Consider the following 24580-nt stretch of genomic DNA (forward strand, 5'->3'; position numbering starts at 1 on the left):
GTATTGCAAATACACAGGCACTACTGGCACGTTATGATCGTTCACATTACGACACACTAGAGCAGATTGTAGAACACCTGCCTCCGCAGTTTCAAGAGGGCACCAAAATGCTTATACAAGAGGGACAACTGATCTCCAACGCGGCCATAAAGTGCGCACTTGATGTCGCGGACACAGCCGCTAGGGCCGTTAACACCAGTGTCATGCTCAGAAGACAGGCTTGGCTCCGCATATCGGGCTTCAAACCTGACATTCAAACAACCATACTTAATCAACCAGTCAATCCGGATAGACTGTTTGGTCCAGATGTTGACACCACCCTGGAAAAGATTAAAAAGGACACTGAAACTGCTAAATCGATGGGGGCCCTACAATCTCAGCAGTTTCGGGGCAATAATTTTCGTCGCTCAGGTGCCCGTGGAGTCACCAGAGGACAGATGGGTCAACAGTCGCAGTTCCCTAGAGGTGGAGCACAGTCCTCGTACCCCAAACAGAACAAGAGGGGCTACAGGGGAAACAGCAACAAAGGACGTGGCAAAGGAGGCAACAATTCACGCTCCTCTGCCCCAAGCAACCAGTGACTCTCTGTCACTGCCCCCCGACCATTTAACACCTGTCGGGGGGAGAATACAGCAGTTCCTGCCCGTCTGGACCAACATCACCACAGACAGGTGGGTGCGACAGCTTATCCAGTACGGTTATTGTCTAGAGTTAAAGTCCACTCCACCCAACATTCCACCAAGGCAAAGACCTATGTCAGCAGAGCACTTGCACTTATTGCAGCAAGAAGTGTTGGTAATGCTGCAAAAAGGGGCAATCGAGCTCGTGCCAGTGGGGGAAGAAGGCACAGGGGTTTATTCCCTGTACTTCCTCATTCCAAAGAAGGATGGATCTCTACGGCCAATTCTGGATCTCCGTCCCCTCAATCTGTACATACTGTCAGAGCATTTCCACATGCTTACACTGCAACAGATTCTTCCTATGTTAAACAAAGGAGACTTCTTAGCAACCTTAGATCTCAAGGATGCTTATTTCCACATTCCGTTACATCCGTCCCACAGGAAGTACCTCAGGTTCACTATCCAGGGCACGCATTATCAGTTCAAAGTCCTACCCTTCGGAGTCACAACTGCCCCAAGGGTCTTTACCAAGTGTCTGGCGACTGTAGCAGCGCACCTCAGGAGGCAGAACATCCATGTCTACCCCTACCTCGACGACTGGCTCGTTCAAGCCAGATCGGAACAGCAGTGCGCCGCGGACATGTCGACTACCATTCACCTCCTTCACGACCTGGGTTTCTCGTTGAATTACCCGAAGTCACACCTTCAGCCGGCACACGTCCGGCAGTTTCTGGGTGCGACAATCAATACCCTGACGGCCTCGGCACAACCAAACCAGGTCAGGATAGACGGCATACAGTCTTTAATCCAGAAGTTCAGACCGGGACACTCACTTCCAGCAAGAGTGTTCATGCAGTTGATAGGCATGATGGCCTCCTGCATCTTCATAGTCCCTCACGCACGGTTGCATATGCGCCCGCTCCAGGAGTGCTTAGCAAATCAGTGGACACAGGCTCAGGGACAATTAACAGACCTAGTGTTGGTTACCAGTCGGGCATACAACTCTCTGCATTGGTGGACTCCACACAACCTTTGCAAGGGCCGACTGTTCCAGGAGCCAGTGCCACAGGTTATCCTGACAACGGACGCATCTCTCCAGGGATGGGGAGCACACCTGCTAACTTACACAGTGCAGGGACTATGGACGACGCAGCAACAGAAGATGCACATCAACTATCTAGAACTGATGGCGATCTTCATGGCGCTCAAGTCCTTCATTGTACATCTGTGCAACAAGGTGGTGTTAGTCCGGACGGACAACATGACCGCGATGTACTACATCCAAAAACAGGGAGGCACCCACTCACCACAGCTGTCTCACCTGGCTCAGAGCATGTGGAAGTGGGCCATTCAGAGGAACATCTTCCTCATGGCAGAACACCTCCCGGGGAAGGACAATCAGATGGCGGATCTGCTCAGCAGATACAGTCATCAAATGCACGAGTGGGAGATACATCCATCAGTACTCCAGCCGTACTTCCAAAGGTGGGGGCGTCCAGACATAGACCTGTTCGCCACAAGGGAGAACGCAAAATGCCAAAGCTTCGCCGCCAGGTTCCCACACCCCCAATCGCAGGGCAATGCGATATGGATGAACTGGTCAGGCAAATTTGCTTACGCTTTTCCCCCGACACCCCTGATACCACTGGTGGCGAGGAAACTACGGCAACACTCCATGACACTCATCCTAGTTGCTCCAACGTGGGCGCGCCAGGCATGGTACACCACGTTCCTCGAGCTCTCAGTGGTCCCGCATCAAAGACTGCGCCTCACGCCCAGACTTCTGACGCAGAACCATGGAGAAATTCAGCATCCAGATCCGCAACAGCTCAACCTAGCGATCTGGCTCCTGAAGTCTTAGAGTTTGGATACCTGAACCTACCTCCTGAATGCATGAACATCATCAAGGAGGCAAGGAAGCCGTCAACCAGAGCATGCTATGCCGCAAAGTGGAAGCGTTTTGTCATTTACTGTGCAGACAATGACATAAACCCGCTAGATGCATCTATCCCTAACATCATTTGCTATCTGTTACACCTTTACAAGTGCAAACTAGCGTACACTTCTATTCGGATACATCTATCCGCCATCGCAGCTTACCTTCAAAATAGGCAGCATCTCTCAGTCTTCAGGGTGCCTGCCATTAAAGCGTTTCTTGAAGGACTGAAACGAGTCATTCCCCCAAGAACACCGCCAGCTCCCGTGTGGAACCTCAATGTGGTCCTCACCAGACTGATGGGACCACCGTTTGAGCCAATGCACTCGTGCGAACTGCAATTCCTAACGTGGAAAGTTGCTTTCCTAATTGCCATTACGTCACTAAGACGCGTAAGTGAGTTGCAAGCACTCACGATACAAGAGCCTTTCATCCAGATTCATCCAAATAGGGTGGTACTACGTACTAACCCCAAATTCCTTCCAAAGGTGGTGTCACATTTTCATCTCAACCAAACTATCGATTTGCCTGCATTCTTCCAGAACCCACAAACAGTGGCGGAAAGGATGCTCCATACCTTGGACGTACGGAGGGCATTGATGTACTACATAGACAGGACACAACACTTTAGGAAGACAAAACAACTCTTTGTTGCCTTCTCACCACAACACAAAGGCAACCCAATTTCCAAAGCAGGAATAGCCAGATGGATTGTTAAGTGCATCCAAATCTGTTATCATAAAGCCAAGCGCACTTTAACAATACCCCCAAAGGCACATTCCACACGCAAGTTGGGGGCATCCATGGCTTTCCTGGGAAACATTCCTCTAGAGGATATTTGCAGAGCAGCCACGTGGGTTACACCACATACCTTTACAAAACACTACTGTGTTGATGTACATTCCAAACAGCAAGCGGCTGTAGGGCAGGCTGTTCTCAAGACACTTTTTCAGGTTTCTGCAGCTGGCACGGGCAACCGCCGCTGATGGAGGGACTGCTATGTATTCTATGCAAAGATATGAATTTAGCAGCCCACATGCCTCGAACTGAATATGCTACTTACCAGTATGCATCTGTTCTTGGCATGTAGGGCTGCTAACATTCATATCGCCCACCCTCCTCCCCGGTGCCTGTCGCAGCTGCAGATATACTATTGTATTTAATCACTAGCATGGACATCCTTTACACTTGCCACTCCATCCTCTGCCACAATGGCTAAAAACAATCTGGGGATGGAGCCGATGCCCATGCGCACTGTAGTCCAGGGGAGGAGCCACCCATCTCAGGATACTTCGAAGACTCTTCCAGGACAACAATGTGCGATCATCCGGACCCAACACTAGGTGGCGATCTAATGCAAAGATATGAATGTTAGCAGCCCTACATGCCAAGAACAGATGCATACTGGTAAGTAGCATATTCATTCGGTAACTAAAGACGCTTACGTAAGGATTCTATTCAAGCGTGCATGCTCGGAAAGTAGTGTTACCAACTTGGACGCATGCCCGATAGAGTATGCAGGCAATCACTGGGCTACTACGTGCGGTAGGACCCGTTTTTCACACAGCGGTAGTCAATCATGCTGCACTAGTATAAATATGCGGCCACTGTCTTGTTCGGTACCTCCCGGGGCGAGCTCTCTCACGAAACGAGGTACCGACGGACAGGTAAGCGGTGTGTTTCTTGTGTGTGTGTTCTCGACCTTTGTTATTGACACCGAAAACAGCCTAGCTATCGGGTGGCAGTAGCCTTTTGTCATGGTCTAATCAGAATCGTTCTCCTCATGGAGTGTTTGTTTGGGGTCTTGTCCCGCTTAACATATTGATGCTGGGAACATGGCAATGAGATTTTTGGGGTGGTTGGTTGGTGGGTCCTTTGATCTGCTTGACCTGTATGTACTTCTGGCCCCTTTGTTTACAAAGAAATAAGGAAATGGTTGAGGTGGTGTGTAAAATTATAACACCAGCCACACTTTCTTTTCCTCCCGTAGAGCAGGGCCTCCTTCCTGAGCAGCCTGTCAGGTTGAGGTGAGGCAGGGCTATCCTACAGTTGAGGGTAAGTCCTTTATAGTAGTGACTAAAAAGAAGCACTAATAGACTTTTGATATTGTGACAATGCACAATGCCTAAGTTACCATGTGATTTATTGTTTGTGCCCTTTCTCTCGTTCTTTCTCTTTACCTTCCCCCATCCTTTTTTGTCTTTTTCTATAGATACCTTGGGTATAACCGAACAAAAAGGATAAGCAGGAATACCGGTGTTGTATATACCTTTATTATCTTTAGTTCACTTGTTGCAGCAGCAATATCACTATTATATCTGGTCCTGAAGAAAGCCGCTGAAACAGGGGTCTGATCAATAGGCTGAAACATGTCGACCACAATGTGACAGTGGTTATACATCCATACCACTGTGCTGTTTCTTTTTAATCCTGTCAGGTGGAACACATCAATAAAACGAATGTCAGTGATTCTATCTAGACAGTTTTAGCTCACTCTTCTATTTGTTCACACAGCGCTGAATACCTCACTACACTCATCATCTTCACCGAAGGTGCGCCAAAGGTAAGCCCGTCTACGCCCGTCTGCGCCGGGACCGCGCCCAGCGCCAGAGCCCCTGGTCCTCGTAATGTCCACCCCTCCCGCATTACCTACGAGGCTACCACCCTCCTAGCCCTTAACCCCGGCCGTACCCCCAACTGCGTCCAAGCCGCCCCTGGACACACCCATGGACCCTTTTCCTGCAACTCCTGCAAGTTTGGCGGCACCAAGAACAACTCCTCATCTACGAACACACAACAGATATCCGACCCCAACCACCTACAATGCATCCTGCTCAACACCCGCTCGGTCCACAGGCACGCCATCGACCTCTGGAATCTACTAGACACCATCTCTCCTGACGTCGCCTTCCTAACAGAAACATGGATGAACGCCACATCAGCCCCAGACATCACCATTGCCATCCCGGAAGGCTATAAGATCATTCGCAAGGACCGTACCAGCCACACAGGAGGAGGCATCGCTATCGTCCATAAGAAATCCATCCGCATCTCAACCAGCTCAGACGTCAATAGCGCCAACTCTGAACACCTTCACTTCCAGATCCACACCGACCCCAAGACCACACTCAGAGGCACCCTCCTTTACAGGCCACCAGGACCCTGCGCACAATTTAGTGAAGACATCACGGACTTAATCAGTCCACACACGCTCCCCTCCGAGGATTACATCCTTTTGGGAGACCTCAACTTTCACCTTGAAAAGAACAACGACCGCAACACCACCACCCTTTTGGACAACCTCGCCAACCTCGGACTTAAACAACTTGTCACTACCCCCACCCACATCGCAGGTCACACACTCGACCCTATCTTCACCTCCAGCAAACATGTCTCCTTCAGCCACACCACAGCCCTCCTTTGGACTGACCACAGCTGCGTTCACTTTACCTACAATAAGCCCACATCCAACAACCACCCCCAACCCACTCTGCAAAGAAACTGGAACAAAATCACCATCGACCAGATATCCTCATCGCTTCTTCAAAACCCCCCAGCTCACTCCTCAAACCCAGACCAAGCAGCCACCAACCTCACCCAATGGTTATCCAACAGCGCCGACATCCTAGCACCACTGAAAAAACGACAAATCAAACTAGGCAGCAAGAAGGCCTCCTGGTTCAACGATGATCTTAAGAAATCCAAGAAACTCTGCCGCTCCCTTGAAAAGGCCTGGAAAAAAGACCCAACCTCCAGCACCAAGGACGCCTTCAAAAACGCCACCCGCATACACCACCAACTGATCCGGAATGCCAAGAAAGCCGCTTTCAAGGACCGACTAGATAACGCCCACAACAGCAAGGAATTATTCAACATCGTCAAGGAATTTACCAACCCCTCAGCCAACTCCAACGACATCACCCCCTCTCAAGCCCTCTGCGACTCCCTAGCCTCATTCTTCCACAACAAAATTGCAGACATCCACAACAGCTTCGACAACCGACCCAAAGACCAACCCACCCAACCCCCTGCAGGACCCCCACCCCCCCTGAACATCCTCAATGACTGGAAGCCACTCTCCACTGAGGACACCATCCGTCTGATGAACTCTATCCACGCAGGATCCCCCACAGACCCATGCCCTCACCACATCTTCAACAAAGCAGACTCCATCATAGCACCACACCTTCGAGACGTCATCAACTGCTCCCTCAACTCCGCAACCTTCCCGGAAAGCTGGAAACATGCCGAACTCAGCGCCCTCCTGAAGAAACCCACAGCTGACCCCACCGAACTCAAAAACTACCGCCCTATTTCACTCCTTCCATTCCCGGCCAAAGTCATCGAGAAAGCGGTCAACAACCAGCTCGCCGCATTCCTCGAAACCAACAAATCCCTCGACTCCTCACAATCCGGCTTCCGAGCCAAGCACAGCACTGAAACCGCCCTCATCGCAGCAACAGACGACATTCGAACTCTACTGGACAATGGAGACAGTCGCCCTCATCCTCCTCGACCTCTCCGCAGCCTTCGACACAGTCTGTCATAGCACCCTTCTACAGCGCCTCAGAAACATCGGAATCCAAGGAAAAGCGCTGGAATGGATCACCTCGTTCCTCACTGGAAGAACCCAGAGAGTCCGCCTTCCACCATTCAAGTCAGAGGCCACTGAAGTCATCTGCGGCGTACCACAAGGATCTTCTCTCAGCCCCACCCTCTTCAACGTATACATGAGCCCCCTCGCGGTCATCGCACGCCAACACAACCTCAACATCATCTCCTACGCCGACGACACTCAACTGATCCTATCACTCACCAGAGACCCTAACACTGCCAAAACCAACCTGCATGAAGGAATGAAAGAAGTAGCCGAATGGATGAATCACAGCCGTCTGAAACTGAACTCAGACAAAACAGAAGTCCTCATACTAGGCACCTCCCCCTCCGCCTGGGATGACTCTTGGTGGCCAGAGGCCCTTGGAAAAGCACCCATCCCGACGGACCACGCACGGAACCTGGGCGTCATCCTGGATTCCTCACTCTCGATGAATAGACAAGTCAACGCCGTTTCCTCATCTTGCTTCAACATTCTTCGCATGCTCAAAAAAACATTTCGCTGGATCCCCACCGAAACTAGAAAAACAGTCACCCACGCTCTGGTCACGAGCCGACTGGACTACGGAAACACCCTCTACGCCGGTACCACCGCAAAACTCCAGAAAAAACTCCAACGCATCCAGAACGCTTCAGCCAGGCTCATACTAGACATCCCACGCAAAGAACACATCTCTGGTCACCTGAAAAACCTCCACTGGCTCCCCGTCAATAAGAGGATTACTTTCCGGCTCCTAACCCACGCACACAAAGCACTCTACGAAATCGGACCCGAATGCCTCAACACACGACTGTCCTTCTACACCCCCTCCCGCCAGCTACGATCCTCCAACCAGGCCCTTGCCACTGTACCTCGCATTAACAAATCCACCATGGGAGGTAGATCCTTCTCCTACCTGGCAGCCAAAACCTGGAACTCACTTCCCACTCACCTTCGCCTTACTCAGAACCACCTAGCATTCAGAAAGCAACTCAAAACGTGGATATTTGACAAGTAATTCCCCACCCTTCTTCAAGCGCCTTGAGACCCTCTGGGTATGTAGCGCGCTATATAAATTTATTGACTTGACTTGACGTGACATATGGGAATAGTACCCATCCTTATAAATAAGACATCTCTGAGCTCCTTCCTTAACTACGAAGTGGTAGCTCCCAGTGGCGACTAGGTTTTCCCCACTGGTAAGGAGGACCCATATGATGAAGCATGTCACCTTCTGGCGAGTGAGGTTTCTAATCCTTAAGGGATGTCTCCCCCTTAATGATAAACTACACGTGAGTTGGTTTGAGAGAGGAAGGACCGTACTTGTTGTGAAGCTTTTAAACACGAGTTAGACTGTAGGTGTTTTTTGGTATACACAATTTAATGGCTTTATTCATTTGTTTCCTCCATCTTCTTTCATAATGCCCCAATCAGAATTTTTCTTTTTAAATTTTCTTGTGTGCTTCCTTCAAGCCCCTTCATGATTGTCCTCTAAGGCTGCTGACTGTCAAAATTGCTTTCCATATTGCCATCACCTATCCTCGCACCTGTCTATCCATCCGGATAAAGTGATGCTTTTAATTAAGGCTTTCTTCCTTTCCTAAAGTGGTCACACCCTTTCATGTGAGACAATCCATCACTTTGCCCACCTTTTACCCACCCCTGTATCTCTGCAAGGAGGAAAGACTCCACCATCTTGACCCAAAACATGTGTTGTCTTTTTATCTTGATTGGGCCAAAGACTTCCGGGTGGCGGTACAGCTCTTCATTGGCTATGAGGGTGCAAGAAAGTTCTGGCTGTTCAAAAACAGACCATCTCTCGAATGGGTTGTCTTCTGTATTAAAATATGCTATTCTTTGGCGAAGAAGGAACCTCCTGAGGGGTTACGTGCTCACTCCACTAGAGCAACAGCAGCAGCCACTTGTTAGCACGTGGAACCCACTGCTTTATATTTGTCAGGCGGTGACATGGGCATCTCTGCACACGTTTACCAGACACTACTTCCAGGACAGTCCAGTTCGGAGGGACGGATTCTTTGCCTGTTCAGTTTGCCAGGACTTTCTCTTCTGATCTTGGTTCGCAGACCCTCCTCCGGGGACAGTATTGCCGGTGTATCTATTCTAAGGTAAGAAATCTACAACTAATAGTTTCTACCAGTGAACAAGTTGCTTATCTTCTGTAATGATATTGGGAGAGACATATTATTTGTAGACTCTACCACCCCACCCATCCTCCCCGCTTTGCGAACTGATTTCTAGGGAGAGGGACTCCCCTACAGGGATCTAGTTTGGAGGCACCAGTGGTTAGTGTCTTTCATGGCTCTGCGGTTCCAGCGTGAAAAGTCGTGTTAAGAACTGGTGTCAACACACATGTGCGGTGTCTATATAAGTCCCGTGACGTCATCCTTGGGCCCACGACCGACACGGAGCCGACCGACACGCTGGGGTATTGCTGATAAAGCCTTCGGATCCAGACAGACGCCTGGGGGAAATTCAAAGGTAAGGATCTACAACTCATAAATGCATCTTTACCAGAGGTAAGTAACTTGTTGTTTTATTTGATTAATGTAAAGACAGTATGCTACAAATCTTAATTTTTCTTTTAAAGCAGTAGCATTGCTAAACCAGCAAAGTAGCGTTCTTCAGAACTGCATTGCTGCACAGATTTTTGAATATCTATCCTGGAATAAGTATGTGTTCTTGGCTAACTGATTAGTATCACTCTGGTTCCGATTACAGTATTGTGCAGTTTATTTTTATGCTTTAGCATGATGCATCTAAAAAATGTGAATCTAACTGCCAGTGCTTTTCTTTACTTTCTTTTACAGTTAAAGGCTTTAGGTTTCCCAGAAGGACTTGTGATACAGGCATATTTTGCTTGTGAGAAGAATGAAAATTTGGCTGCCAACTTCCTTCTACAGCAGAATTTTGATGATGACTGAGCGCAAGAGACTTGTACCTTTTATCTCACACCAGTGCATCACTCTAACTCTGGTCATTGAATTCCAAGATAATTTTGGAAGGCAGGGGGGGAGGGTGCAGGTCATATCCACATTTATAGGTGTGGGGACGGGGAAATATTGTGTGGCAGATAAAAGGAAATTGGGCAGTGAGAAGTACAGCGAAGGTCTGCTTAAAGGAGATGGGGCAACAGTCCACATGTAATATAATATACAACCAAAAATCCGCTTTTGCAGGCATTTACTTCCTTCTATAACCGTTGGGCTGTTTTGTTCTAGGTTTTCACAATTTACTTTGAGCGCATTAGATCCAGAAATTTAGTTTATTGCCCTGCTTTCAGATTCTTCCTACGTTGCATTGGTATTTTGAAAATCGCCTCCAAGCTACCTAGAATATTCCATCTGTATCTCATAGTAACACTGGATGATGGCTTTGTAAAATCTATGAAGGGATAGGCACGACTAGAAAGCAGAAACGCCAAATTTTAAGTTGATTTTTGCTGCTTTGAAAGGACCTCTATCAGATTTTTGTGCAGAAGTAACACATTACTCTTTAACTGAATTTAAGGATAATTGAAAATCGTTTTCTTGCTATTTTACAGCACTAAGGAAATTCCTAATCAGTGAATGTGAGATGCCCTTTTTCTTGATACGATTTGAGAAGCTGTACACTTACAGGCAACTTATTTTCCTGTTTACATTTTTTTCTTTTTGAAAAAATGGTAGCTATCTAATTACTGTTTACTTCAATGTCATATTGCAGTAAAAGTTTTAAAACAACTGTTGCACGTTTGGTTATGAAGAGCTTCTTTACTGGCATGAAATGTTTTCCTATTTCTTTCATGTTAGAAAATATAAACTTTTACTTGAAAGTGTATTTTTAAATTTACAAATATTGAATAACATTATTTTGAAACCGCTTTGCATTAATTTGTAATGGTCGTCCCTTAATCACACAGCATGAATCTGTGCAAAGGTAACAAAATTGCTGTAATTCTGTACCTGATTGTGAATACAGTGTCCTTTCTGAAGATTTGTAAATGACATGACTAAATATATTTGTTCGAGGCATATGAGCTGCAGATCACACACTATTCATAGATCGCCATCTAGTTTTGGGCCCGGATGTTTGCAGTTTGTTATTGTCTTGGAAAGTCTTTGGGAGCCACAAAATAAATGACTCCTCCTTTGGACAATAGTGTGCATGGGCATCAACTACATCTTCAGATTGTTTTTTTTCCGCCATCTGGCTCAGATGTGTTCCACGCTTTTCAGTTTTGCAGCGTGAATCTTTCTGGATTCACTATGCTGTGCATATTTCGCGGTCTTGTGGTTGGGTCCGGATTCGTAGTCTTTTCTTTTTTTTTTTTTTTTTTTTTTTTTTTTTTTTTTTTTGTAGCCCTTGTCGGCGTCACACCTCCTGGGTGCATTTCCGGTGACGTCGGCATGCTTCCTGCGGAAGCTCCCACTCCTGGGCGCCATCTTCAGATTCTTTTTTCCGCGGTCGGGTCCGGATCGTTCCCGTTGGGCTCCAGACATTTTTGGAGAAAGTACTGAAAAGGTTTGAAGTTGGAGAAGATATTGGAAGAAGAAGACTAAAGAAGACTTCGCAGACCATTGACGAAGAGAAAAGGAGAAAACCTCGAGAACTTCGACGATCGTCGACGTCCACGCGGTCAGGGAGGCCTGAACGCTCGAGGATGGACAACACGCCGTTCAAGTTCTGCCCAAACTGCAGACACAAGTACGCGCAGAAAGACCAGCATCCGGTTTGCAACCTTTGCCTACTGGTAGACCACAGAAGCGAGGACTGCAACGCCTGCTCCGTCTTCGCCCCGAAGACCCTTCGTGTGAGGAAGAGCCAGAGGGTAGCACACGCCACCCTCGAAGGAAAAGCCCCGACGCCATCGCTGTACGAGCTGGGGATGTCCTCGGAGGAAGAGGACAACGCTGCCGCCGAAGACGACAGCTACACGGTCGTAGAGACCGATTACAAGAAGACACCTGATAAGGTAGGAGACACGACGTCCCACAAGAACACGAGAGACTCTGAGTCTCGAAAGAACGAGGGCAAGACCCCGAAGGCGCCGACGCAGCGACATCTGCCATCCGCGACCACACACAGGCCCAGCGGATCCTCGGAGAAGGAGTCCCTGGCGCCGAGAGCTGTAGAAGGCGTCGAAGATAGTCTCCGAAAGGGACCGATCGACGTCGATGGAGAAAGACCCTAAAGCCTCGACGCCGTCCAGGGACCCGAAACCCAGTTCGACGTCCAAATCATCGACGCCGAGAATCTCGCCGCCGAGCCAGGTGACGAAGAGAGGGGCCGAACGTTCCGAAGCCGAAAACGCGGCCGAGATGGAAAGGAAAAAAACGGCGGCTAGAAGCCGAAATGGCAAGCATCTTGCAGCGGAGAAAAGATTTCGACGCCGAGATGAGTGCCTTCACGATCCCACACAAGACCAAGCACGTCGTGCTAGATCTGGTCGAAGAGGAAGAACACGTCGACGGACATGGGCCTAGCGCCGAGATGGTCGACGACCAGGAAGGTGAAGAGAATCCCTACGAGGATTACAGCTATGAGGAGGAAGAGGGCAGTGGGTTGGACGCAGAGTCGGCTACCTCTGACCCACACGAGGAGGATTACCTAGATGTCGACACCGAGAGCCCGGAAGAGGCGGTCGACACATACCCCTCGAGGCCCTCGCTGCCGGACGACATCGGGGCATACAACTCGGCGATACAATCTGCCGTATAGCATTCAAGCTAAAGCTCGACGAGGAAAAGCAGACTTCCTGCTAGAGACTTTGCTCCCAACACAAACAAGGAGCCAGTTCCTTCCAATGCTCGACAGCGTCTTGGTTCAGGGAAAGGAAGCATTCAAAGAGCCCGCAACATGCAAGGCGGTAACTCCCAGAACAGAGAAAAAGTACAAACACTCCTCAAAGGACCCGGCCTACATTCGAGGCGAGGTCTCCGCAGACTCCATTATCACGGCCACAGCTAGGAAGAGGGCGAGCGTATCCACTACCTCTGGCCCACCACCGGATAAGGAGAGCCCACCACCGGATAAGGAGAGCAAGAGGATGGATCTGGTGGGCAGAAGGATCGAACGGAATGCCGCGACCCACTGGCGCATGGCTAATTCCAACGCCCTGATAAACAGGCACATGTACCAGATCATGGAGGGGCGGGGGCAGTTGGTGAAGGACCTACCCCAGGATGCCAGGCAGAAGGCCGAAAAATTGGTCGAAGAAGGGAAAAACGCTGCAAATTCTTGCCTTAAGACGGCCCTGGACGGAGCAGACACCGCCAGCAGGCTCATGATGATGGGTGTCACGGAAAGGAGACACGCCTGGCTCAGGATCTCTGGGTTCAAACCCGAGGTGCAACACAGTATCCTGAACACACCGTTCAACAGCGACACGCTTTTCGGAGCAACAGTTGACGAGAAACTCTGCCAACTCAAAAAAGATAACGAGACGGCAAGATCCATGGGGGCATTGCAGTTCAGAGGCAACAAAAGAGGCACCCCGTCACGGAGGCCCGGCGGGAGAGGTGGAAACCAGCCAGGTACGTCACACCAGGCTTTCCAGCAAACGCACCAGGCAGACTCACAGGCTCAGCAAGGTCAGCAGAAGCAGTCCTGGCAGTACCAACCAAGAGGTCAGTCCTTTCGAGGGAGAAATGAACGTGGCCAGAATAGAAGAGGGGGACAGCAGCCCACCTCGAAGTGACTTCAAAGTCCTCCGGGTGCCCGACCACAGAAAAGATCCCAGGGGGCACCACGTACAAAGGGGTCAGGACAATCTAAACACCTACGACCACATGACACCAGTGGGAGGAAGATTAAAGTTTTACCTCCAAGAATGGATAGATCACATCAGACAAATGGATCCTAAACATTATCCAATTCGGATACTGCTTGGAGTTGGAGAAAAAGCCAACAAGCAGAAAACCAAGGGGAAAGCCACCAGCAAGAGAACAGCTGGCGAGGCTTCAGGAAGAAGCAAAAGAACTTCTACAAAAACAAGCCATAGAAAGGGTCCCCTTCAAGGAAAGAAACAAGGGAATATACTCAACGTACTTCCTAGTACCAAAGGTAGACGACAAAATGAGACCCTTCCTAGACCTGAGGTTCCTGAACAAATTCATAAGAACACAGAAATTCAAAATGACCTCCCTGCAGGAGGTGCTACCGCAATTGCAGGTCGGAGACTTCATGGTCACGATAGACCTCAAGGACGCCTACTTGCACATACTGATGAACGAGAAGCACAAGCATATGCTCAGGTTCACAATCTGAGGAGGCCACTACCAGTTCACAACGCTAGCCTTCGGACTAAAATCAGCACCGAGGGAATTTATGAAGTGCCTCGCGGCAGTCTCGGCGCACTTACGAAGACAGGGGATACACGTATACCCTTACCTGGACGACTGGCTGGTGAAAGCAAACTCGTACTAGAGGTGCAAACAACATGCACATACAGTGACGAGCACGCTCATAAACCTGGGGTTCTCCATCCATTGGAAGAAATAGTCAATGGAGCCGGAGCAAGTGAAGATCTTCCTGGGGGCAGAGATCAACACCTTACAGGGCAAAGTGTTCCCCAGCGAGAAGAGAGCAAGGGCACTGGTCAAGGAAACTCGCCTCTACCGGAAGGGACAAGCTCGGACAGTGAGGACTGCGAGCAAGATCATGGGGATGATGGCATCATGCATCCACCTGGTGCCGAATGTGCGGCTCCACATGAGACCCATGCAAGAATGGCTCCAGGAACAATGGTCACAGGCTTCTGGCAGTTGGGAGGATCTTGTGGTGGTGACGCACGCAGTGCAGAAGGAGATGACATGGTGGACCAAGGAAAACTTAACAAGGGGAAAGCCTCTAACACCCCCAACTCCGACAGTGACCATCACCACAGACGCATCCCTGAAGGGATGGGGCGCTCACATGGAGGAACTCCAAGTGAGGGGCCTTTGGACGCCAACAGATGCGACAAAGCACATCAATTACCTCGAATTGAAGACAATCTTCCTTGCACTGAAAGCCTTCCAGACAAGGCTGTACAAGCAAAGGGTGTTGCTACAGACGGACAACACCACGGCGATGTTCTACATCAACAAGCAGGGTGGAACACAGTCAACAACGCTTTCAACGCTGGCACAGGAGATATGGAGATGGGCCATCCCTCTCCAGATAGACCTGCTAGCCATACACCTACCAGGGAAGGAGAACATTCAGGCGGACTGGCTGAGCAGACAGACATCGGCATCCCACGAGTAGGAGCTCAATGCTCAGGAGACAGGGTGGTTGTTCAACAGGTGGGGAACGCCATCGGTGGATCTGTTTGCAACACGCCAGAATGCAAAATGCCAAAGCTTCGCATCCAGACAACCCGAAAAGGGGTCCCTTGGGAATGCCCTATGGATAGATTGGTCCGGGACATTTGCTTACGCTTTTCCCCCGATACCACTGATGCACAGAGTACTGAGCAAGTGCAGGGCGAGCAGCATGACCCTGATACTGGTCGCGCCACAGTGGGCGAGGCAGACATGGTACTCGCAGATCATGGAGATGACAGAGTGCACCCCACAGATTCGGCAGAAGAAAAGACCTGCTCTCCATGCAGAACGGAGAGGTGCTGCACCCAGAGCCAGAGAGCATGAGCCTAGTAGCATGGCTCCTGAGGACATAGAGTTCGCACATTTGGGACTACCAGAGAGCACCCTCAGGGTCCTTCGGGAGGCACGAAGGCCCAGCACACGGAGGTGCTATGTCGCAAAGTGGAAAAGATTCACGATGTGGTGCAGACGTGAAGGACTTCACAAGAAAATGAAGAAGGACTCCACAGTGCTAAAATACCTGACGCACTTACTGGAGAAAAAACTCAGCTCGTCCTCCTTGAGAGTTCACTTGGCAGCTATAGTAGCCTACACAAGGGGTGAGATGGGCAGAAGCTTCTTCACATCACAAGTTGTCAAGAGGTTCCTGGAAGGAGCGAAGAGGATCGCACCGCCCAAGCGGGTGCCGCCACCGGCTTGGAACTTGAACGTAGTCCTCACGGAACTCATGAAGGAGCCCTTTGAACCACTTCACAAGGCCTCCTTAAAGATGCTAACTATGAAAACTGCTTTCCTGGTTGCTATAACATCCTTACGCAGAGTAAGCGAGCTGCAAGCGCTAACGCTACAGGAACCCTACATACAATTACACGATAGGGTTGTGATGAGGACCGACCCACACTTCATGCCGAAGGTGGTGTCCAAATTCCACATGAACCAGTCCATACAGATACCGAGTTTTTTCCAAAAACCATCCACTAGCGCTGAGCGAGCTCTGCACACCCTAGACGCCAGAAGGGCGGTCATGCATTACATTGAGAGGACAAAGGGACACAGAAAAACGAAACATTTTTTTGTGTCGTTTGCCAACAGTTACATGGGCAAAGCAGTAACCAAAAACACTATTGCACGGTGGATCGCGCAGACAATTCAACTCTGCCACAAACGGGCAGGACAAGAGCTAGCAGAGGGGGTGCGTGCCCACTCCACTAGGAAGAAGGGGGCTATGATAGCCTTCCTGGCTAATACGCCCATACAAGACATATGCCTGGCGGCAACATGGGCTTCGGTGCACACATTCACGAAGCACTACTGCGTGGATGTGCAGATGAACAAGGAAGCACAAGTCGGACAAAAGGTGCTCCAGCACATATTCAAACAAGCATTGGAAATGCAATAGGTCTCGCACCATTAGAGTTAGTGCTTTTAGAATTGTTTATGGGTTTTTCTTGTAAATGTTTAGCATTTTTGTTTCCTGTAGCCAATGCTAAAGTATTACAAATAAAAAAAGCCATAAACATTTCTAAAAGCTCTAACTGAAATGGTCTGAGAACTATTGCACTGTGTGAGGGTGAGGGTGAGTGAGGGTGAGGGTGAGGGTGGGTGAGGGTGAGGGTGGGTGAGGGTGAGTGAGGGGTTGAGGGTGGGTGAGGGTGAGGGGTTGAGGGTGGGTGAGGGGTTGATGTTGAGGGTGAGGGGTTGAGGGTGAGTGAGGGGTTGAGGGTGAGTTAGGGTGAGGGGTTGAGGGTGAGTTAGGGTGAGGGGTTGAGGGTGAGGGTGAGGGGTTGAGGGTGAGTGAGGATGAGTGAGAGTGAGGGTGAGTGAGGGGTTGAGGGTGAGTGAGGTTGAGGGTGAGGGGTTGAGGGTGAGTGAGGGTGAGAGGGTGAGGGTAACTCGAAATGGCCACGGACACACAATCAGAAAACACTACGATAAGCCTCAAGCTTTGAAATGTCCCGCTGTAGCTTTCACTTAATAACCTGATATCTGGCTTGCGCTATGATAGGACACAGAATAACATCGTATGTGACGGTAGGAACGTTCCATCCGAATCTGTTGCAGAAGGAATGGCAAACCAGAGTACCCGCATCTATGGGTTGAAGAACATGCTGTTGGTGGAAGCAGCCATTGTAAGGTCATTAAGGACTGTGCACCCGCCTAAACAGACCGACTGTGAAACGGCAGCTCAAGGTCGCTAAGGATTGGTTCCCCCCAGGTGACTATCACGGAAAATAAGTTAGCCTCTACTCATAGGTGCACTTTATTTCGCGCCGGAAGTAGGCGGGTTCTTTGTCTTAGTGTAGTAGGTTTGCATTTCTCAAGAAATAAAGCATCTTCAAAAGACGAATTGAGTAGCCATGTTGGAATGGGGAACTCAGCGTATCGTATCCTATACTTATAGAGAAGTAATCCCCATAGTGCTTTATATTCCACTAAAACACCTTAATGAAAACTTAGAGCTTTCGATAATCAACAGACCGCCCAGTTAGAACAGTTACTACATCAACATTTTCAATATTCGTCTTATGTCTGTACGCCATATTTGAGTTAGCCGTCGAGTAACTGATGTGTGTGAGAGTAAGTGTGTCCCTTCGGCACCCAGACCCACTTCACCGGTTCCACATTATAGTCAGTGAGAAAATTCCACACGGCGATTTTATGGAGTTTTAAACACGTTTCGTTCGGCAGCACGGGAAATGAAGAAACTGGGCTTCGATGCAGACAAGCGAGCAGCAGGAACTCTGATCAACGGAACCGTAGTTGGATGCAATTTTATGCGGGTTGCGGAAAGAAGCAAACCAATGGAAGTGTTTGTTTTTGGTGATTTGAAATGACACCGTCTGAGCCATGAACCTAGACATCAAATAGTTGTGTTCCCCCGAACCTCCAAAGGCAGAGCTGCACTGCTCATGTGAGCAAGGAATTTCAACCAATTGAAGAAAAAATAAACTCAGCTGACAGTGGCGGACGCATACAATCAGTGCCGATGTGCAACTAAAATCCATTGGAATTGCCTTGCCAACAGTTCAATGTATGCCCAAAACCCATTACGCAAAATACATCTCGTAACAAGACGGAGGGAAGAGAGGGGAGGGGGGAGGAGAAATGCGACACGGCGGGAAGGGAAGGGGGCGGAGCGGGTTAAATTAAACTAACAAGACGGACGGAGGAGAGGGGAGGGGGGAGGAGAAATGCGACACGGCGGGAAGGGGAGGGGGCGGAGCGGGTAAACAAAGACGGACGTGCACGCGCTTTTAAGCTCAATGCGCATGCGCATTGAGCTTAAAAGTCACGGGCACTGCAAGGAATCGCCACGATTCCTTGCAGTGTGGATAAAGAGTTGATAAGCCCCCATAGTCTCGCTTGCTCGATGCGCATGCGCATCGACAGGCGAGACCTAAAACCAAAGCTCATCTTCCACCCAGCCACCCCGGAAATGAGAAACCGCTACAAAATCTATGCACAGCATAGTGAATCCAGAAAGATTCACGCTGCAAAACGAATAGTTTCTTACCTGTCGGTGTAGTTTTGCAGCTTGAAGATCTTTCTGGATTCACTAGCGAACCCACCCACCTCCGCCAGAAAGATGAGGCTGGAGGGAAAAGAGGTGGTCAAAAAAAAAAAAAAGGAAAAGTAAGGAAGACTTTAAGTACAAAGCGGTAAAAATCTCACCTAAATAGAACATTGCCATTACTTCGGAAACGAAAGAAACACGGAAAAAAGAATCCGAAGATGGCGCCCAGGAGTGGGAGCTTCCGCAGGAAGCATGCCGACATCACCGGAAATGCACCCAGGAGGTGTGACGCCGACGCCCACAAGGGCTACAAAAAAAAAAAGACTACGAATCCGGACCCAACCACAAGACCGCGGAATATGCACAGCATAGTGAATCCAGAAAGATCTTCAAGCTGCAAAACTACACCGACAGGTAAGAAACTATTCGTTCGGTATCATTGGAGTTCACTTTCGACGCGCAATCCTTACCTAATTCTTCAGTCTTGTCTCGATTGCATTTCCCTTTCGACACGCATCTCCACAAACTTCTACTTTGGTTCCAGTCGTCGAAGCAGGCCTTCGGGCCTAGCTGCGCCATCATGCCTTCATGGCTTATGGAAAGGTCTCCCTTCAAAAAATGTCCTCAATGTGGAGCCAAGTTTCCACATGCTGACCTGCATGAGGTGTGTTACCTCTGTCTTTCACCTGAACACAAGGCCAAAGATTGTCTGGCTTGTGCCTCTTTCTGCTCCAAGAAAACCATCAGAGACCGGCGAGCACGAAGAAGTATGGCTCGATCATCCACATCGATACAGGACGACATCTTCCAGGAAGGCTTCAATGTGGAGCAGATGGAAGAAGGCACCTTCACTGACCCCCCCCCCTTCAGGGCACTCTCGACAGTCAGCCTGGCGTCTGTGCCAAACTCCATCATAGGCCCCGACCACAGACAAACCAAAAGACAAACCATTGTCTTCCTCCACGCCGAAGCCCGGTTCTGCACCAGGCTCATTCGGCAGCGAAACCAAATGACACTCACACTTCGGATCCGAAAAAATCCTCGGAGCCAAAGAAACCACCGGTTCCGAAACACACATCGGAACCGAAAAAACAAGCGGTTCCAAAAACATCTGGCACCTCCGATCCGAAAAAATCATTGGAGCCATCAAAGCAACCGGTTCCAAAGACTCCAACCAAGCCTTCATATCCCACAAAAACTCCTCAGGCCAAAACAAAGGAGCATAAAACTACTCCTAAGACTGTGCGACAGAAGCATCCGGAACCGAAAAAATCAGCAAAGAAACACCACGCTTCCGAGGAACAACTTTGAAACATGATCCCAGAAAACAAGACTCTCTGGAAATGGACCCGGAAACGGGTAATCTTATGATAAGTCTTTCTAATAAAAGAAAAATTGACATCCCCATACCATCTCGACTTCCTTTAAAGAAAAGAGACATTGCCACCTCTCCTTTAAGGATCTCTCCTCCACCTTCTCCTCTACATATTTCTCCTGTTCCATCTCCAAGACCAATACAATCTCCGCCACCTCCAGATACTGATGATACCACTGGTGACGAAGGAGATGATGAAGGACATAATGAACCTCTAGAAGAGCCTATTCCTTACATCCCAAATGATCCATGGCAAAATTATGGCACACCAGACGTTCCTGATGTACCACAGGAGGATGTCTATCCATCTAGACCATCCCCTCCAGAGGACACTATAGGTTTCAATCAACTAGTACACAGGGTTGCACAATACCACGGGGTAAACTTGCATACAGACCCCATAGAGGACGACATTCTCATGGATACTTTTACAACATCCCAAAGGTCCACCTCTATTCTACCATTGCTAAAAGGGATAATTAAACACACTCGTGGAGTCTTTAAAGACCCAGTTAGAGCTAAAATCATTAACCCTAGAATAGTGAAATAGTACAAAGCTGCCCCAACTGACCCTACATACATTAGGGGACAGCTTCCACTAGATTCCTTAGTTGTTTCCAACGCCAGGAAAAGGGCCAACTCTCAAACATCAGGTGATGCTCCACCACCTGACAGAGTCAAAACTATTGGACACAACTGCCAAAAGAACAGCGTCACAAGTGGTCAACATATGGAGAATTGCCTACACACATGCTTTACTAGCCAGATACAATAGGGCGCACTATGACGAGCTAGAGGCCCTACTACAACACCTTCCAGATGAATATAAAACAAAAGCCTATGATCTTATACAGGAAGGTAAACAAATAACTAATACCTCCATTCGCTGTGCTCTAGATGCTGCAGATACAGCCTCCAGAGCCATAAATACCAGTGTCCTTTTACGCAGACATGCCTGGCTAAGGATATCTGGGTTTAAACAAGAGGTTCAGACTACCATCCTGAACCTACCCTTTGACGAAGAACATTTATTTGGGCCTGCAGTGGATTCATCTTTAGAAAAGTTGAAAAAAGAAACTGACACCGCCAAATCAATGGGAGCCTTGCAATCACAAGCTCCCAGAGGTTCGTTTTGTTGCTCCTCTTATAGGGGCGCCTCTAGAGGCTTCAACATAGATAATACCACTACGTCATATGAAAGTCCCACACAAACCTCCTCTCCCAGAGGCTATTACAGAGGAGGCTACAGGGGCAATAACAGCAAAGGTAGTGGTAAGACTTCCAGTACTCGTGCCGCCACCACAAAACAATTGACTTACCATCGCTCCCCCCGGACTATTCTACTCCAGTCGGGGACGATTAACCAAGTTCCTACCTGTCTGGAACAATATCACCACAGACAAGTGGGTTAGACAAATTATCCAATCCGGTTATTGCCTGGAGCTCACTGCCACTCCCCCCAATATACCACCCAAACAGCGCCCAATGTCAACAGAACATTTAACGCTTCTAAAACAAGAGCTGCTTTCCCTACTGCACAAACATACAATAGAGCCAGTTCCCCTTCAGCATTAAAACACAGGAGTTTACTCCCTCTACTTTCTGATTCAAAAGAAGGATGGAACCCTGAGGCCCATCTTAGACCTCAGACCAGTAAACCTATACATACAATCGGACCATTTCCACACTATTCAACAAATCCTTCCTCTACTCAAACAAAGCGATTTTCTTGCCACTTTAGATTCCACATGGTCACTATTCAACAAATCCTTCCTCTACTCAAAGCGATTTCCTTGCCAGTTTTGATCTCAAGGACACCTACTTCCACATTCCCATTCACCCTGCTCACAAAAAATATCTTCGGTTTGTAGTGGACGGGCAGCACTATCAATTCAAATTCCTCCCATGCGGAGTTACTATAGCACCCAGAGTATTCACAAAATGTCTAGCAGTGGTAGCAGCCCATTTAAGAAGACCACAGATTCATGTCTTCCCATACTTGGACGACTGCCTCATAAAAGCCAAGTCACATACTCAGTGTGTGTCACACACATACTACAATCCAACTGCTGCACGACTTAGGGTTCACAATAAATTGCCCAAAGTCCCTCCTCCAACCATCCCAGAACCACCAATATTTAGGTGCCACCATAGACACCTCAAAAGGCCTTGCATATCCCAATCCAGCCAGGATAGCAAGCCCTTATAACAAAGTTCCAACCGCAACACTCGCTACCACCTCAAGTATTTATGCAACAAATAGGGATGATGGCCTCTTGCATATTCATAGTACCTCACGCAAGACTCCAGATGTACCCCTTACAGGACTGCTTGGCATGTCAGTGGAACCAAGCTCAAGGTCAATTAACAGATCTGGTGTTGGTGGACGGCCTCACATATCACTCTCTGCAGTGGTGGATCACCCAAAACCTTTCCAAGGGGCGACCGTTCCTAGAGCCAGTTCCACAAATCGTGTTAACAGCAGACACATCGATCACCGGCTGGGGAGCTCATCTACTACATCACACCATACAGGGCAGGTGGACACCACAGCAAAGGCTACTCCACATCAAACACTTGGAGCTAGTAGCAATATTTCTGGCATTAACCCCTTGCATGCTGATGACGGAGCGGTTCCGTCATCAGCTACGGGTGAGCTGTGCTGATGACTGAACTGTTCCGTCATGACTCCGCCCGCGCAAGGCGGAGTCAGCATGGGCGGGGAATTCCCGCCGCACGCAAGGGGTTAAAAGCATTCCAGAAACACGTGTCAAACAAAGCTGTTTTAGTCTGTTCGAACAATATAACAGCAATGTATTATCTACAGAAACAAGGGGGGGGACGCACTCTCAGCAGCTCTCAACTAGCACAGAGCATATGGAGATGGGCAATTCCTCAAAACATATTCCTCTTAGCCCAACATCTTCCAGCAATACAGAATCAGATGGTAGATCTGTTAAGTCGCCAAACACAACATATCCACGAGTGGGAACTTCATCCGCAAGTCCTTCAACTGTTTTTCTAAATGTGGGGGCATCCAGATATAGATCTCTTCGCCACACATTTAAACACAAAATGCCCAAGCTTCGCCGCCAGATATCCACACCCATTGTCCAAAGGCAATGCGATATGGATGAATAGGTCAGGCAAATTTGCCTACACTTTTCCACCTCTCCCACTCATTCCACTAGTGGTACTCAAGCTGCAACAACAATCACTAACACTGATCCTAGTTGCTCCAACATGGACCAGACAACCATGGTGCACAACCTTGCTGGAGCTATCAGTAGTTCCCCACCAAAAACTACATCTCTTCCCACAACTGTTAACCCAGAACCATGGAGAAATCGCACACCCAGATCCAGCACAACTCAGCCTAGCGATCTGGCTCCTGAAATCCTAGAGTTTGGGTACCTAAATCTTCCTCCTGATTGTATGAATGTAATCAAAGATGCTAGATGCCCCACCATTAGAGCCTGCTATGCAGGCAAGTGGAAGAGATTTGTGATATACTGTACCAATAACACAATCAATCCTCTAAATGCGTCTATTCAAAACATCATATGTTACCTACTACATCTTCAAAAGTGTAACCTAGCTTACACATCAATCAGAATACATCTTGCTGCATTAGCAGCCTACTTGCAAAATAGACAACATCTCTCTTTATATAGAGTACCTTCCATTAACGCATTTATGGAAGGCCTCCAAAGAATAATTCCTCCCAGAGTACCACCCTCCCCAGTATGGAATCTAAATATCATCCTAACTAGGTTAATGGGTCCTCCATTTGAACCTTTACATAAATGTGAGCTGCAATTTCTTACATGGAAAGTTGCTTTTCTTGTAGCTATCACATCTCTGAGTCGGTGAGCTACAGGCACTAACTATTCAAGAACCATTTTTACAACTCCATCATAACAGTGGTTCTCAGAACAAACCCTAAATTCCTTCCAAAGGTTATTACTCCCTTTAATCTCAACCAATCTGTAGAGTTGCCAGTCTTATTCTCGCAACCACAAACAGTAGCAGAAAGAGCTCTTCATACTTTGGACGTAAAAAGCGCACTTCTTTAATACATTGAAAGAACAAAACCTTTTCGTAAACCAAAACAGCTTTTTGTTTCCTTTTCACCACAACATAAAGGCAATCCTATATCAAAGTCTGGAATTGCAAGGTGGATTCTCAAATGTATACAAATTTGCTATCACAAAGCAAAACATACTTTCTATTTC

The 24580-nt window shown here is 48.5% G+C and overlaps 1 protein-coding gene across 1 annotated transcript in view; it reads left to right on the plus strand.

The window, feature by feature from the left end:
- The window catches only part of RAD23B (RAD23 nucleotide excision repair protein B), a 366676-nt gene extending 355781 nt beyond the window's left edge, over window positions 1-10895 (plus strand). The window contains exon 10 of the mRNA XM_086962076.1: window positions 9979-10895. Within this exon, the coding sequence (XP_086818202.1) occupies window positions 9979-10092 (114 nt within the window). The 3' untranslated portion in view covers window positions 10093-10895. The remainder of the gene's footprint in view (window positions 1-9978) is intronic.
- Window positions 10896-24580: the final 13685 nt, after the last annotated feature.

This window comes from Lissotriton vulgaris, chromosome 3_1, assembly GCF_964263255.1.
Source record: "Lissotriton vulgaris chromosome 3_1, aLisVul1.2, whole genome shotgun sequence".
Taxonomy (NCBI): domain Eukaryota; kingdom Metazoa; phylum Chordata; class Amphibia; order Caudata; family Salamandridae; genus Lissotriton; species Lissotriton vulgaris.